This window comes from Hemibagrus wyckioides, linkage group LG06, assembly GCF_019097595.1.
Source record: "Hemibagrus wyckioides isolate EC202008001 linkage group LG06, SWU_Hwy_1.0, whole genome shotgun sequence".
Lineage (NCBI taxonomy): Eukaryota > Metazoa > Chordata > Actinopteri > Siluriformes > Bagridae > Hemibagrus > Hemibagrus wyckioides.
The window spans coordinates 37,565,467-37,581,045 of record NC_080715.1 but is presented as its reverse complement, the minus strand read 5'-3'; the positions used below and the strand labels follow the sequence as shown (position 1 = coordinate 37,581,045).

General features: G+C 41.3%; 2 protein-coding genes across 4 annotated transcripts in view; one reads left to right on the top strand and one right to left on the bottom strand.

Annotated features, from left to right (window-relative positions):
* hmcn1 (hemicentin 1) overlaps positions 1-4,377 on the top strand; it is a 93,134-nt gene extending 88,757 nt beyond the window's left edge. For 2 of the 3 annotated variants that reach the window (XM_058393178.1, XM_058393177.1), the window contains exons 104-107: positions 611-964; positions 2,492-2,611; positions 2,706-2,832; positions 3,278-4,377. In XM_058393178.1, coding sequence (XP_058249161.1) covers positions 611-964; positions 2,492-2,611; positions 2,706-2,832; positions 3,278-3,644 — 968 coding nt within the window. In that variant the 3' untranslated portion in view covers positions 3,645-4,377. The remainder of the gene's footprint in view (positions 1-610; positions 965-2,491; positions 2,612-2,705; positions 2,833-3,277) is intronic. The other variant, XM_058393179.1, reaches the window with a different exon arrangement.
* Positions 4,378-4,952: 575 nt separating this feature from the next.
* Positions 4,953-15,579, bottom strand: arpc5b (actin related protein 2/3 complex, subunit 5B). The gene is made up of 4 exons (XM_058393181.1): positions 15,311-15,579; positions 14,423-14,496; positions 12,264-12,440; positions 4,953-6,005 (listed from the first exon to the last, which is right to left on the bottom strand). The coding sequence occupies exons 1-4, from the start codon at positions 15,447-15,449 to the stop codon at positions 5,943-5,945; spliced, it is 453 nt and encodes a 150-aa protein (XP_058249164.1). The 5' UTR covers positions 15,450-15,579; the 3' UTR covers positions 4,953-5,942.

Here is a 15,579-nt window from a genome sequence, read left to right as displayed (position 1 = left end):
CTGTGGGATGTGCTGGACAAACAAGTCCGATCCATGGTGGCCCCAGCTCACAGGATTGCTGCTAATTTCTTAATTCCATACCTCGACGGGTCAGAGCTGTTTTGAAGGCACGAGGGGAACCTACACAATATCAATCATGTGGTTTTAATGTTATGGCTTATAGGTGAATATATCCTGCACACCTGATGACTGATTGTTAAAAGACCATGATTTCAAATCTCATCAACGACACACAGCGTATATGTCCTGTTGTTGTTGGGTTTTACTGCACAATCGAGCACCACTTGAGTCTTGAATCTATACCTGAAACCAATATAACTAGGAATTCATTTACAGTGAAAAAATGTTAGATCTTGAACCTCTATTATTGTCAGACATATTCATGGCATGTCAAGCAGAGTTAGATTTTAGTTATTGATGCCATTTTTCATTTTTCTCCTTTCTCCCATGCATTTTTTCTTTACTCCTTTCTGTTCATCTCTGTGCTGCACTTTATTTCTTTACATTCTATCCCTTTGCCTTTCTCTCTCTCTCTCTCTCTCTCTCTCTCTCTCTCTCTCTCTTTCTTTCTTTCTCTCTTTCTCTCTGCTGTGCCTTGCTATGAGAGCAGACATAAACGAGTGTGAGCGGGTGCCGATGCCCTGTGCCTACCACTGCGTGAACAGCCCAGGTAGCTACACGTGCACTTGCCCTCCTGGCCGCTACTTGCTTGGGGATGGAAAGTCCTGCGCTGGGCTGGAGCGCTTGCCCAGATTCGAAAGCCTTTTGTATGGTTTCCACACCTCACAGTCATCCCCTGAGCGAAGCTCCTCCGAGCATCGCTACCACAGTCTGACATCTCAGAGCTTCCACTCTTACACTGTCAACGGGGGCAACTACAGGCTCAACTCTCCTCCCTCACGCTCTCGTAGGGCCACTAAGACATGCCCTCTTGGCTTTATTTCAGAAGGGGATAAATGCATAGGTAACTGTCACAGATGTTTGACCAGTTTGGGACTGGGAACTGGGAAAATGCATCATTATATAATATTGAATAGAGCTGTTTCCTTTTCACTTGTCAAACAAAATTCTAGCTGAAATATATTTTACTGGCTCATGAAAAACATGTAATTTGGGCAATTTTGTGCACTTAGTTTGATGTTATATACAGCTGATGATAACCAGACGGTGACATTTTTGCAAAGTGCAGAATATCAGCTGTGTTTAAAAAGACAAAGTGTCCACATATGTCACTGAGGCCTTCATTGTGTACAGCAGACAGAATTGCAGATCACAGACCATCACACCAATCACAAACCGTGGAAACCACCTAACACAATATCATGAGCTGAGGATAAAATAAGTTTTGGCACTGAACAGTTTGCTCATGATGAAATCACAGGTTTCAATTCATTCCACAAAATAAAAAATAAAATAAAAAACTGAAAGCTTAAAAAAAAACAACAACTCAGGCATCAAATATGAAAATAACACAAAATTAAAATATATTCTGAATTAATATTTTAGCCTATATTATTCTGAAACCTGTTGAGCAAAAAGAGCTATATATATATATATATATTCCTGTGAAATATTTAAAATAATATAAAGATTTTTTTCTATTAATAAAGAATTTTTTCTTCTTTCATTCCTTTTTTGGCAAGAAAAAAAACATTCTCTGATTTTTCACCAAATACCGTTTGAGTATGTCTGAACTATGTACAGACCGGAAGCTAATTTATGTTATAGCAGCTATAAACTTTATATAGTCTTTATATAGTATATAGTCTTTCCTTCACCAGTCTCTCTTTTTTTCTCCTTTCTCCAAAATTAATAAGACAATAATGAAGCATTAGCAATATTATTCTTACTTATTTGACTTTGATTAATGGTGGGATGATGCCTTAATAATATTATAATATTTTCTTTAATTCCAATATTGCATGCCGTCGTATGGTATCCAATGCTATAGATGACTACAGATCATCTTGGTCTATTACATGCTAGTTCAGGCTGCATTCATTTGATCAGAAATATTGTATATCACCCCAATGCCACGGTTTATCAGTGATGCAATGCTCAAAGAGAATAACACTATGTAACACGATTTTTGTTCCTGGGTAGTGAATGACATTTTGCAATTACTCTTGATGGAAAATGATTAAAAAATAGACATTAAGCCCCTTGAAGTTTGGGTTTGGGCTTTTAAGAGAACGAAAACCTCAAAATTATCCCATTTTACTAAAAAAAAAAAAAGCTGCCCAAAACTAACCCAAACTTTTATGGCTAAGATGGGTTATTTGGGTTACAAAGAATGGGGAAATAACACTTATTTCCCAGGAACAAGTAAAAAGTAAAAATTTGTTACATAGTGTAATAAATGATGATAAATAATATCAGATTTTAATAAACGACAAATTGAGCATTAGCAGGATATTGTTTATTATTATATTAGTGTAAATGCGGATTCTTTTTTATCGTCATGTCAATGTCATGTTTTTTTTGTCTGTAGATATCAATGAGTGTGAGCAGAGAGACATGTGCCAGCACGAGTGCATAAACACACCAGGTAGCCACAAGTGTTTGTGTCCCAACGGGTATCGCCTCATGACCAATGGCAAAACATGCCAAGGTAAAAAAAAAAAACAATAACAAAACACTCAGTAATGACGCTGTTGTAGTCTTTTTGTCAAAAGATTTTATCACCTTCTCTCTTCTGTGTTTAGATGTTGACGAGTGCTTGGAGCAGAATATCCAGTGTGGCGCGAACAGAATGTGCTTCAACATGAGAGGCAGCTACCAGTGCATCGACACGCCCTGTCCACCAAACTACCAGCGAGACCCAGAGTCAGGGTAAGACACGTAATCCCTGTATTCATACTCCAGACTCTTGGAGTGTAGAACATTAACCCAGATTAAACACAGACCCTGAAGAGTGAGAATTTTCCGTAAATCCTCTAAATTATTATGAGGTTTATCCCAGCATCAGTTTCTTTACAGGATGAGTGATACGAACAAATATCCAATCTTGTAAACATTTCCACTCTACACTTTTTATATTGTCAGGTTTGATATGTTTTTGATCTGTTGTCATGATGCAGACTCGAAGGCTGGATGCAAGTGCAGGGGCATGAGTTTAATGACAAAAAGGTTACAGTAAAGACCAAAAAAAAAAAAAATCAGTCACAGACAGCAGGCATGGATAGAAATGCATGAACGTTCACAAAAAAAAAAAAAAAACTTTAGGTCACTAACATTAAGCCCAGAACCTCAACAAATCTTTCTCCTTACTGCTTAGCTTCTGCCTGAAGAACTGCCCTCCCAACGACCTCGAGTGTGCTCTGAGCCCGTACGCACTGGAGTACAAGCTGCTGTCTCTGCCCTTCGGCATCGCCGCCAACCAGGACCTGATCCGCCTGGTGGCCTACACTCAAGACGGCGTGGTGCACCCACGTACCAGCTTCCTGATGGTGGACGAGGACACCACGCTTCCCTTCGCCCTGCGCGACGAAAACCTAAAAGGCGTTCTGTTCACCACGCGCCCGCTGCGTCAGCCGCACACCTACCGCATGAAGGTCCGAGCGTTGTCTTATAGCACCGACGGGGCCATCGAGTACCAGACCACCTTCATCGTCTACATCGCCGTCTCTGCCTATCCCTACTGATAGCACTTTACCATGTGAACGAGGCGTGACTGAGCGAGTGTGCATGTGCGTGTGTGTGTGTTTGTGCAAGTGTGTGTATATACCTGTGTGTTCAGCTGTAGATCCACCACTTGAAGATCACATCAGGCCTCATAGATTGAGGAGCTGCAGTTGCTAAGTAAACAGACGAATAAAAATAACTTAGCATTAACCCCTGGGGGACTCCGAAGCCAGACTGCTTTACCTGTGGCTGGATTCCATGGTGAAGCCTCAAAGCTGTAGGTCAGATGAAGCAGCTGATCCAGTCCTGCGTGTTACGACAAGCCTCTTCACCCAAATTCCGTACAAGGACAAAAGAAAGACAAAAGGGGAAAAAAAGGACAAGTATACGTGTATGTCTACCTATTAACTTATTGGAAAGTGCTTGAAAATAAGAATTCGAGGGATTTTTATGTGTATGTGTGTGGTCATTTTACATTGTGTAGTAGTGATTGTCCAGAGACTTTCAGGGGTAAGCAACATCATTATGATTTCCAAAATTAGAATATCCATCTCAGGTAAGCACTGCATTCCACCTATAAAGCTTTTTCCTATCTATTTTTTAATTCGTATCCATGTACAGGACTAAACGTCGACTTCCGCAACAGACTTTTATTACAGGTTTATACACAAGCGCATAACAAAGATGTATTCTATTTTTTATTATTTGTATATAAGCATTTGATTTGAATTCTGTAATGTTTCGCTGTAATGTGTATTCATTTTTTTTTTTACACAAACAATAAATAATTGTGTATTATATTCCTTGGAGTTTTCCTATATAAAAAAAAAAATACAAGGATACAAGCAACTTTGTTTGAGCGTATGTATAAATCTTTATTTTTTAAAAGCACAAACATAAAAAAGGAATACTTAATAAGGCAGTTGTACACCAGTTTGGTTTGTAGAATGTGTGTTCGCGCTCGGTCACGAGAGCAGTCCTAGGTCCAGGCAGGTCCGTATGTTTCGTTCTGTGTGGTTTAAACAGTGAAAGTCTGCTTTTAAAGCAGCGATCCAACTATGGAGAAGGATTGAGTGCAGACGAAAGCATCAAGAACAAACTGATCGTTTTTTGTTTTGTTTTGTTTTTTAATTCGGCAGTAAGTGCTTAAGAGTAACAGAGTTTGAAGAGACACTGCAGGCAAAATTTAAAAAAAAAAGAATAACAAAAATCGATGCATTTTATAAACCTGCTTTCTCGTCTCTAACAGCCGGGATCTTCAGAGAACGAGTTTCTAGTTTAAACCTAAAGAAACTGCTGTTCTGATTCAGATCGCCTTCAGATACCTCAAAGGTTTTAGCTTTAAAGCAGCATATCGTGGAAAAAAAAATGGGCTTATAATTCACATTTGTTTCAAGAATCTGACTTTTTCCAAAAAATTTACCAGCATGATATGAGAACGTTTAAAGACGATGGATTTAGCACCTCAATCCTGTGTGTAAGTGACACCAGAATATCAGAATATTGATACTTGTAAGTTGTGGTTTGAATTAAAAAAAAATGTTCTTTTAATTTCACTTGCATTATAGGATACATTAACGACTGCTTGCTTGATGCCATGATAGATTTGGTGTGTTAAAGTGACTGAGAAGAAAAACCTTAACAGTTCTGCCCAAAACACTAATAGATGCATTACCGCGCTACAGATTAATAATACACAATAACTTTTCTGGAATGCCTCTTTAAGATACACACAGATGTAGTAAAATGTATATCGTCTACACAAGAACAGGATTAATGCTCTTTGCCCAGACAGAAACGCCCAGCGATGCAAAGAAGGCGGCGTCAGAAGTTTAATATGCACCTACGTCGTGTTATATAACGTATTCATTCGTGTCATAAAGCAGCCGACGCCCTTTGGTTGTTTAAATACAGCAAGAAATAACTGAAACTGCTGAAAGCCTGGTGCGACTGGTGCAAGTGTGACACGAGGAGATGGAAAGAAGCGCTAAATCATATTTAATCACATGACAAGAGATTTTAAATCATACTCTGCTCGAATACATAAGGTGCGATGCCTTCCTGAGAGAAGCTGAAGGGATCGTAAAAAAAAAAAAGAAAAAAGAAGTCGACGGCACGCGTGGTGATGTCCGTGTGAGAGATATGGAGAGAAAGAAAGAAGGCAGACGGGGGTGGAGAGTAAAAGAAAGCGAAGTGACGTGTGAGTTGTTCGCAGCACCCTGTGTATATCTGGTCTTTGTTCTGAGCGGACAGGCAGGTCAGCGGGTCGGCCCGTCTGTGGTTTGCCGTTTGCGGGAGCAGTGGAGCGGGAGGATGTTTTAGACGGTTTTCCGTGCAGTCAGTACTCTGACGATGCAGCCCACGCCTCCTACAGAGAGAGCCTGAGGAAAAACATGAGGGATATGAATGTGCTGGTACTGAGACAGTACAACCGTGCAGATATTTACTGCAGCAGCACAATGCAACAAATCCTGCAGCTTCAGTTACATCAGACAGGAGCTGTATAGGAGGTGTGTGTGTTTAGCAAGTGTGTGTGTATGTGTATAGGAGGTCTGTGTGTATAACAGGTGTGTGTGTGCGTATAGGAGGTGTGTGTGTGTATAGGAGGTGTGTGAGTATAGCCTCCTAAGACCTGAGCTTGCATTTTAGATTTCTTCTACCTATTTGTGGTTGGGAGGAACCAATAAATATAATAACCAGATATTATCTTTGAACATGAAGCCACTTTTTTTGTGTACAACAGGTTCCAGTTACAAAGAATTAAGTATTATGGTGCACACAACCAAAAATGTGATGTCCACCTATGTGGAAACCAGATTGTAGGAGGATAGGAGGTGTGTGTAGCAGGTGTATCTGTATAACAGGAGTATGTGTACAGGAGGTGTGTGTGTATAGGAGGTGTATGTGTATGTGTACAGGAGGTGTGTGTGTATAGGAGGTGTATGTGTATGTGTACAGGAGGTGTGTGTAGCAGGTGTATCTGTATAACAGGAGTATGTGTACAGGAGGTGTGTGTGTATAGGAGGTGTATGTGTATGTGTACAGGAGGTGTGTGTGTATAGGAGGTGTGTGTGTATAGGAGGTGTGTGTGTATAGGAGGTATATGGGTATAGGAGGTGTGTGTATAGGAGGTGTATGTGTATAGGTGGTATATGGGTATAGGAGGTGTGTGTGTATAGGAGGTGTATGTGTGTGTGTATAACAGGTGTGTGTGTACAGGAGGTGTGTGTGTATAGGAGGTGTATGTGTGTATGTATAACAGGTGTATGTGTACAGGAGGTGTTTGTGTATAGGAGGTGTATGTGTGTGTGTATAACAGGTGTGTGTGTATAGGAGGTGTGTGTGTATAGGAGGTGTATGTGTGTATGTATAACAGGTGTGTGTGTATAGGAGGTGTGTGTGTATAGGAGGTGTATGTGTATAGGAGGTGTATGTGTGTGTGTATAACAGGTGTATGTGTACAGGAGGTGTGTGTGTATAGGAGGTGTATGTGTGTATGTATAACAGGTGTGTGTGTATAGGAGGTGTGTGTGTATAGGAGGTGTATGTGTGTGTGTATAACAGGTGTATGTGTATAGGAGGTGTATGTGTATAGGAGGTGTGTGTGTATAGGAGGTGTGTGTGTATAGGAGTTGTGTGTGTACAGGAGGTGTATGTGTGTGTGTATAACAGGTGTGTGTGTATGGGAGGTGTGTGTGTATAGGAGGTGAGTGTGTACAGGAGGTGTATGTGTGTGTGTATAACAGGTGTGTGTGTATAGGAGGTGTGTGTGTATAGGAGGTGTATGTGTGTATGTATAACAGGTGTATGTGTACAGGAGGTGTGTGTGTATAGGAGGTGTATGTGTGTATGTATAACAGGTGTATGTGTATAGGAGGTGTGTGTGTATAGGAGGTGTATGTGTGTATGTATAACAGGTGTGTGTGTATAGGAGGTGTGTGTGTATAGGAGGTGTGTGTGTATAGGAGGTGTATGTGTGTGTGTATAACAGGTGTATGTGTATAGGAGGTGTGTGTGTGTATGTATAACAGGTGTATGTGTATAGGAGGTGTGTGTGTATAGGAGGTGTATGTGTGTATAGGAGGTGTGTGTGTATAGGAGGTGTGTGTGTGTGTGTATAGGAGGTGTGTGTGTATAGGAGGTGTATGTGTATAGGAGGTGTGTGTGTATAGGAGGTGTGTGTGTATAGGAGGTGTGTGTGTGTGTGTGTATAACAGGTGTGTGTGTATAGGAGGTGTATGTGTGTGTGTATAACAGGTGTGTGTGTATAGGAGGTGTGTGTGTATAGGAGGTGTATGTGTGTGTGTATAACAGGTGTGTGTGTATAGGAGGTGTGTGTGTATAGGAGGTGTATGTGTGTGTATAACAGGTGTATGTGTATAGGAGGTGTGTGTGTATAACAGGTGTATGTGTATAGGAGGTGTATGTGTGTGTATAACAGGTGTATGTGTATAGGAGGTGTGTGTGTATAACAGGTGTATGTGTATAGGAGGTGTGTGTGTATAACAGGTGTGTGTGTATAGGAGGTGTATGTGTGTGTATAACAGGTGTATGTGTATAGGAGGTGTGTGTGTATAACAGGTGTGTGTGTATAGGAGGTGTATGTGTATAGGAGGTGTTTGTGTATAGGAGGTGTATGTGTGTGTGTATAACAGGTGTGTGTGTATAGGAGGTGTATGTGTATAGGAAGTGTGTGTGTATAGGAGGTGTATGTGTGTGTATAACAGGTGTATGTGTATAACAGGTGTATGTGTGTGTATAACAGGTTTATGTGTATAACAGGTGTATGTGTATAACAGGTGTATGTGTATAGGAGGTGTATGTGTGTGTATAACAGGTGTATGTGTATAACAGGTGTATGTGTGTGTATAACAGGTGTGTGTGTATAACAGGTGTATGTGTATAACAGGTGTATGTGTATAACAGGTGTATGTGTATAGGAGGTGTATGTGTGTGTATAACAGGTGTATGTGTATAGGAGGTGTGTGTGTGTATGTATAACAGGTGTATGTGTATAGGAGGTGTGTGTGTATAGGAGGTGTGTGTGTATAGGAGGTGTATGTGTATGTGTATAGGAGGTGTGTGTGTATAGGAGGTGTGTGTGTATAGGAGGTGTGTGTGTATAGGAGGTGTGTGTGTGTATGTATAACAGGTGTATGTGTATAGGAGGTGTGTGTGTGTATGTATAACAGGTGTATGTGTATAGGAGGTGTGTGTGTATAGGAGGTGTATGTGTGTGTGTATAACAGGTGTGTGTGTATAGGAGGTGTGTGTGTATAGGAGGTGTGTGTGTATAGGAGGTGTATGTGTGTATGTATAACAGGTGTATGTGTATAGGAGGTGTGTGTGTATAGGAGGTGTATGTGTGTATAGGAGGTGTATGTGTATAGGAGGTGTGTGTGTGTGTGTATAGGAGGTGTGTGTGTATAGGAGGTGTATGTGTATAGGAGGTGTGTGTGTATAGGAGGTGTATGTGTATAGGAGGTGTATGTGTATAGGAGGTGTGTGTGTGTGTGTATAGGAGGTGTGTGTGTATAGGAGGTGTATGTGTATAGGAGGTGTGTGTGTATAGGAGGTGTATGTGTATGTGTATGTGTATAACAGGTGTATGTGTATAGGAGGTGTATGTGTGTGTATAACAGGTGTATGTGTATAGGAGGTGTGTGTGTATAGGAGGTGTATGTGTATAACAGGTGTATGTGTATAGGAGGTGTGTGTGTATAGGAGGTGTATGTGTATAACAGGTGTATGTGTATAGGAGGTGTGTGTGTATAACAGGTGTATGTGTATAGGAGGTGTGTGTGTATAGGAGGTGTTTGTGTATAGGAGGTGTATGTGTGTGTGTATAACAGGTGTATGTGTATAGGAAGTGTGTGTGTATAGGAGGTGTATGTGTGTGTGTATAACAGGTGTATGTGTGTGTGTATAACAGGTGTATGTGTACAGGAGGTGTGTGTGTATAGGAGGTGTATGTGTGTGTGTATAACAGGTGTATGTGTATAGGAGGTGTGTGTGTATAGGAGGTGTATGTGTGTGTGTATAACAGATGTATGTGTATAGGAGGTGTATGTGTGTGTGTATAACAGGTGTGTGTATAGGAGGTGTGTGTGTATAGGAGGTGTGTGTGTATAGGAGGTGTGTATGTATAACAGGTGTGTGTGTATAGGAGGTGTATGTGTGTGTGTATAACAGGTGTATGTGTATAGGAGGTGTGTGTGTATAGGAGGTGTGTGTGTATAGGAGGTGTATGTGTGTATGTATAACAGGTGTATGTGTATAGGAGGTGTGTGTGTGTATGTATAACTGGTATATGTGTATAGGAGGTGTGTGTGTATAACAGGTGTATGTGTATAGGAGGTGTGTGTGTATAGGAGGTGTATGTGTGTATGTATAACTGGTATATGTGTATAGGAGGTGTGTGTGTATAACAGGTGTATGTGTATAGGAGGTGTGTATGTATAACAGGTGTATGTGTATAGGAGGTGTGTGTGTATAGGAGGTGTATGTGTGTGTGTATAACAGGTGTATGTGTATAGGAGGTGTGTGTGTATAGGAGGTGTGTGTGTATAGGAGGTGTATGTGTGTATGTATAACAGATGTATGTGTATAGGAGGTGTATGTGTGTGTGTATAACAGGTGTGTGTATAGGAGGTGTATGTGTATAGGAGGTGTATGTGTGTATGTATAACAGGTGTATGTGTACAGGAGGTGTGTGTGTATAGGAGGTGTATGTGTGTGTGTATAACAGGTGTATGTGTATAGGAGGTGTGTGTGTATAGGAGGTGTATGTGTGTGTGTATAACAGGTGTATGTGTGTGTGTATAACAGGTGTATGTGTATAGGAGGTGTGTGTGTATAGGTGTGTGTGTATAGGAGGTGTATGTGTGTGTGTATAACAGGTGTATGTGTGTGTGTATAACAGGTGTATGTGTATAGGAGGTGTGTGTGTATAGGTGTGTGTGTATAGGAGGTGTATGTGTGTGTGTATAACAGGTGTATGTGTGTGTGTATAACAGGTGTATGTGTATAGGAGGTGTGTGTGTATAGGAGGTGTATGTGTGTGTGTATAACAGGTGTATGTGTGTGTGTATAACAGGTGTATGTGTATAGGAGGTGTGTGTGTATAGGAGGTGTATGTGTGTGTGTATAACAGGTGTATGTGTGTGTGTATAACAGGTGTATGTGTATAGGAGGTGTGTGTGTATAGGTGTGTGTGTATAGGAGGTGTATGTGTGTGTGTATAACAGGTGTATGTGTGTGTGTATAACAGGTGTATGTGTATAGGAGGTGTGTGTGTATAGGAGGTGTATGTGTGTGTGTATAACAGGTGTATGTGTGTGTGTATAACAGGTGTATGTGTATAGGAGGTGTGTGTGTATAGGAGGTGTATGTGTGTGTGTATAACAGGTGTATGTGTGTGTGTATAACAGGTGTATGTGTATAGGAGGTGTGTGTGTATAGGAGGTGTATGTGTGTGTGTATAACAGGTGTATGTGTGTGTGTATAACAGGTGTATGTGTATAACAGGTGTATGTGTATAGGAGGTGTATGTGTGTGTGTATAACAGGTGTATGTGTGTGTGTATAACAGGTGTATGTGTATAGGAGGTGTGTGTGTATAGGAGGTGTATGTGTGTGTGTATAACAGGTGTATGTGTGTGTGTATAACAGGTGTATGTGTATAGGAGGTGTGTGTGTATAGGAGGTATAAAGAACGGTTGAACAGAATGATTATTTAAATTACTATAGATTTCCAGTCAGCTTGAACCAGTCTGGTCATTCTTTCTCATCAGCCTGCAAATCCAGATGTTTTTCAGTTTTTGTACCACTCTACAGTGTTGAGTCCCAGGAGATGAGAAGTTACTGGAATACTGAAATTCTTAAACCCGCCTGGTGAATCTGGTAAACACTCCAGGTGTGTTCGATTCGAATTGTCTTCAGGTATCTCAAAGGTTTTAGCTTTAAAGCAGCATATTGTAAAAAAAAAACAACAACAACTTTTTTGATGGTAATTGATGGAAATTGCTTCGGTTTACAGTGTGTGTATTAGCCTGATTTTTCTGCATTGCCACATGACTGGCTTGGATAAATGCAAAAATAATGCGATAAAATACTGTGTACAACGACATCACAAATAAAAAAAACCTTAACTAATTTGTAGATGCACTGAAAAGCTCTAGCACTGTCTCATTTTCATTTGCTACCTCACTGGTAATCAAGTGAACATACCTACTCAGGCCCTAAGTAATACGTCTGTGCTTCTCTAATTCACCAAGATATAGTACATAAGGGATTCCAGAGTCACAGTCTGTACCTTTAAGAACTATTATAAGCAGAAGTGTTGGGTTAGTTGCATTGTGTTTTAGGCACGCTGTTACAGGAAACCATCACAGACAGGATGCTGTGATACGGCAGGGTTATTATCAGCATGTCATTCTTCCATAATCACAGCAAGTTTCCAAAGTTAAGAATTTTTCTCTTTAGTAAAGAGACATTTAATTTTGTGGCAATTCTACCAAACGAGTTCCTGTGAAAGCAGGAACATAAACGTATAATCGTCCTGGAGACTTCGCTCAAGATCATGTGAATTCACTGTTACTATAGAAACCATAGCATGATAAAATGATTATGTTACGGTACCTTTTCGTGCCACTGGAGCAGGATGGCGCTGCTGTTTTCCGACGGCCGCTCGAAGCCCTTGTAGATGTACTTCATCAGCAGGTCCACGCCATTCTTATCCAGAGACTGCACTCCCTTCTCTATGTCACTTGCTTTGAAGGAACTGAGCACTTTCAGCACCAGTCCCTCAGCACGGTCCTACACAAACACAACCAGTACACAGAACTTAGCTTCATCAACGGCCTGCCCATGTCCTGTGTCCGATATACACCGATCAGGCATAACATTATGACCACCAGCCTAATATTTTTTTGGTCCCCCTTTTGCTGCTAAAACAGCCCTGACTCGTCGAGGCATGGACTCCACTAGATCCCTGAAGGTGTGCTGTGGTATGTGGCACCAAGATGTTAGCAGATCCTTTAAGATCCATGGGGCCCACCTCGCAACTTACAGGATTTAAAGGATACTTTTGATAGATACTGACCACTGCAGACCGGGAACATCCCACAAGAGCTGCAGTTTTGGAGATGCTGATCCAGTGGTCTAGCCATCACAATTTGTCCCTTCGTCAAACTCGCTCAAATCCATACACTTGTCCATTTTTCCTGCTTCTAACACATCAACTTTGAGGACAAAATGTTCACTTGCTGCCTAATATATCCCACCCACTAACAGGTGCCATGATGAGATCATCAGTGTTATTCACTTCACCTCTCAGTGTTCATAATGCTATGCCTGATCGGTGTATACTCCGATATATATATATACACACACACACACACACACACATATATATATATATACATATATATATATATATATACATATATATATATATATATATATATATATATATATATATATATATATATATATATATATATATATATATATACACTATATTGCCAAAAGTATTCGCTCACCTGCCTTGACTCGCATATGAACTTAAGTGACATCCCATTCCTAATCCATAGGGTTCAATATGACGTCGGTCCACCCTTTGTAGCTCTAACAGCTTCAACTCTTCTGGGAAGGCTGTCCACAAGGTTTAGGAGTGTGTTTATGGGAATTTTTGACCATTCTTCCAGAAGCGCATTTGTGAGGTCACACACTGATGTTGGATGAGAAGGCCTGGCTCTCAGTCTCCGCTCTAATTCATCCCAAAGGTGTTCTATCGGGTTGAGGTCAGGACTCTGTGCAGGCCAGTCAAGTTCATCCACACCAGACTCTGTCATCCATGTCTTTATGGACCTTGCTTTGTGCACTGGTGCACAGTCATGTTGGAAGAGGAAGGGGCCAGCTCCAAACTGTTCCCACAAAGTTGGGAGCATGGAATTGTCCAAAATGTCTTGGTATGCTGAAGCATTCAGAGTTCCTTTCACTGGAACTAAGGGGCCAAGCCCAGCTCCTGAAAAACAACCCCACACCATAATCCCCCCTCCACCAAACTTTACACTTGGCACAATGCAGTCAGACAAGTACCGTTCTCCTGGCAACCGGCAAACCCAGACTCGTCCATCAGATTGCCAGATGGAGAAGCGCGATTCGTCACTCCAGAGAACGCGTCTCCACTGCTCTAGAGTCCAGTGGCGGCGTGCTTTACACCACTGCATCCGACGCTTTGCATTGCACTTGGTGATGTATGGCTTGGATGCAGCTGCTCGGCCATGGAAACCCATTCCATGAAGCTCTCTGCGCACTGTTCTTGAGCTAATCTGAAGGCCACATGAAGTTTGGAGGTCTGTAGCGATTGACTCTGCAGAAAGTTGGCGACCTCTTCGCACTATGCGCCTCAGCATCCGCTGCCCCCGCTCCGTCAGTTTACGTGGCCTACCACTTCGTGGCTGAGTTGCTGTCGTTCCCAAACACTTCCACGTTCTTATAATACAGCTGACAGTTGACTGTGGAATATTTAGGAGCGAGGAAATTTCACGACTGGATTTGTTGCACAGGTGGCATCCTATCACAGTTCCACACTGGAATTCACTGAGCTCCTGAGAGCGACCCATTCTTTCACAAATGTTTGTAAAAACAGTCTGCATGCCTAGGTGCTTGATTTTATACACCTGTGGCCATGGAAGTGATTGGAACACCTGATTCTGATTATTTGGATGGGTGAGCGAATACTTTTGGCAATATAGTGTATATATATACATATATATGTATATCTCCTGACTCACCTTGACATTCTGATTCTTGGTGTTGATTGGTGGGTTTTTCAGCACTGCCTGCAAGGCTCCCATCAGGTTCCCTTTAAAGACTGGAGTTAAGGAGGAAAACATAATCCCATATCGTGCTTATAAAACAACAACACTAAGCCTGTGACGTCCAACATGAAGTCAGTGAGAAACAGGAAGCTGGGTTGAGTGTCAGCCACAACGGTCATATATGGACAAGAAATCAACTTCCTTATCTTAAAACGACTTGACGTGTTCAACATGGCCAACAATTCTACATCCTAAAAAAAACCCAATGGAGTATAGGTTGTCTTTCTGAAATAAATTACAGCATTCTTAGCATCAAATAGGCGGTACAGATGAAAACAAAACAGCTCCTAAAGCACCTCAGTGCAGGAATGTGGTAGTGAGGCATGTCTGGACATCCACCAGAGTCTTAAATCTACCTTCCTTCCTAGACATAAATAAGGGTGTGGATGAAATCTTACCTCATAAGCCTAAAATATAGATAAAAAGGAAAAGAAAAGAAAAATTGCACACACTTATAGGAAGTAAGGAGGCACAAAACAGCACTGAGAGAGAGGATTGACATTCAGCACATTTAAATGCTCTGCTATATGTCTATAGGAGTGGAAGATCAATCTGCAGGCCAGATGCTTTACATGAATGCATCTGATTTCTTTTTAATTATTATTATTATTATGCATTCCATTACACAGGCTGAACATGCTCCATGTAGGAACCAAAATGCATAACTACAGCATGCAGGATTTTGGCCCATGCCATAAGTAATAATAGCTAATAAGACCCTGAAATATATACGGATCAGTAAGCGTGTAGAGATTTAAAGAAAAGAAAAAAAGGAAAGCCAGTGCTAAACAGAAGGATATTGTCTGATCAGGGAATCTACTTCTGCTTCATCCGGACCCAGCTGGTTCTCTGCTCCATCCTCCTCGTCTACAAACTTGTTCTCGTCGTATTCATCTACATCCACTTTGCGGAATCGGTCGGAGACGGTGTTCTTGGACATGATGATTAGTTGACACTCTTAACGGAAAACGCTAAACATCCGCTTTATGCTAGGCGCTAAAACAGCTGGACTGTCGCTCGCTTCCTCATCCACTCGGTTACAGCCTTCCGCTCACTTCCTCATCCAGGCG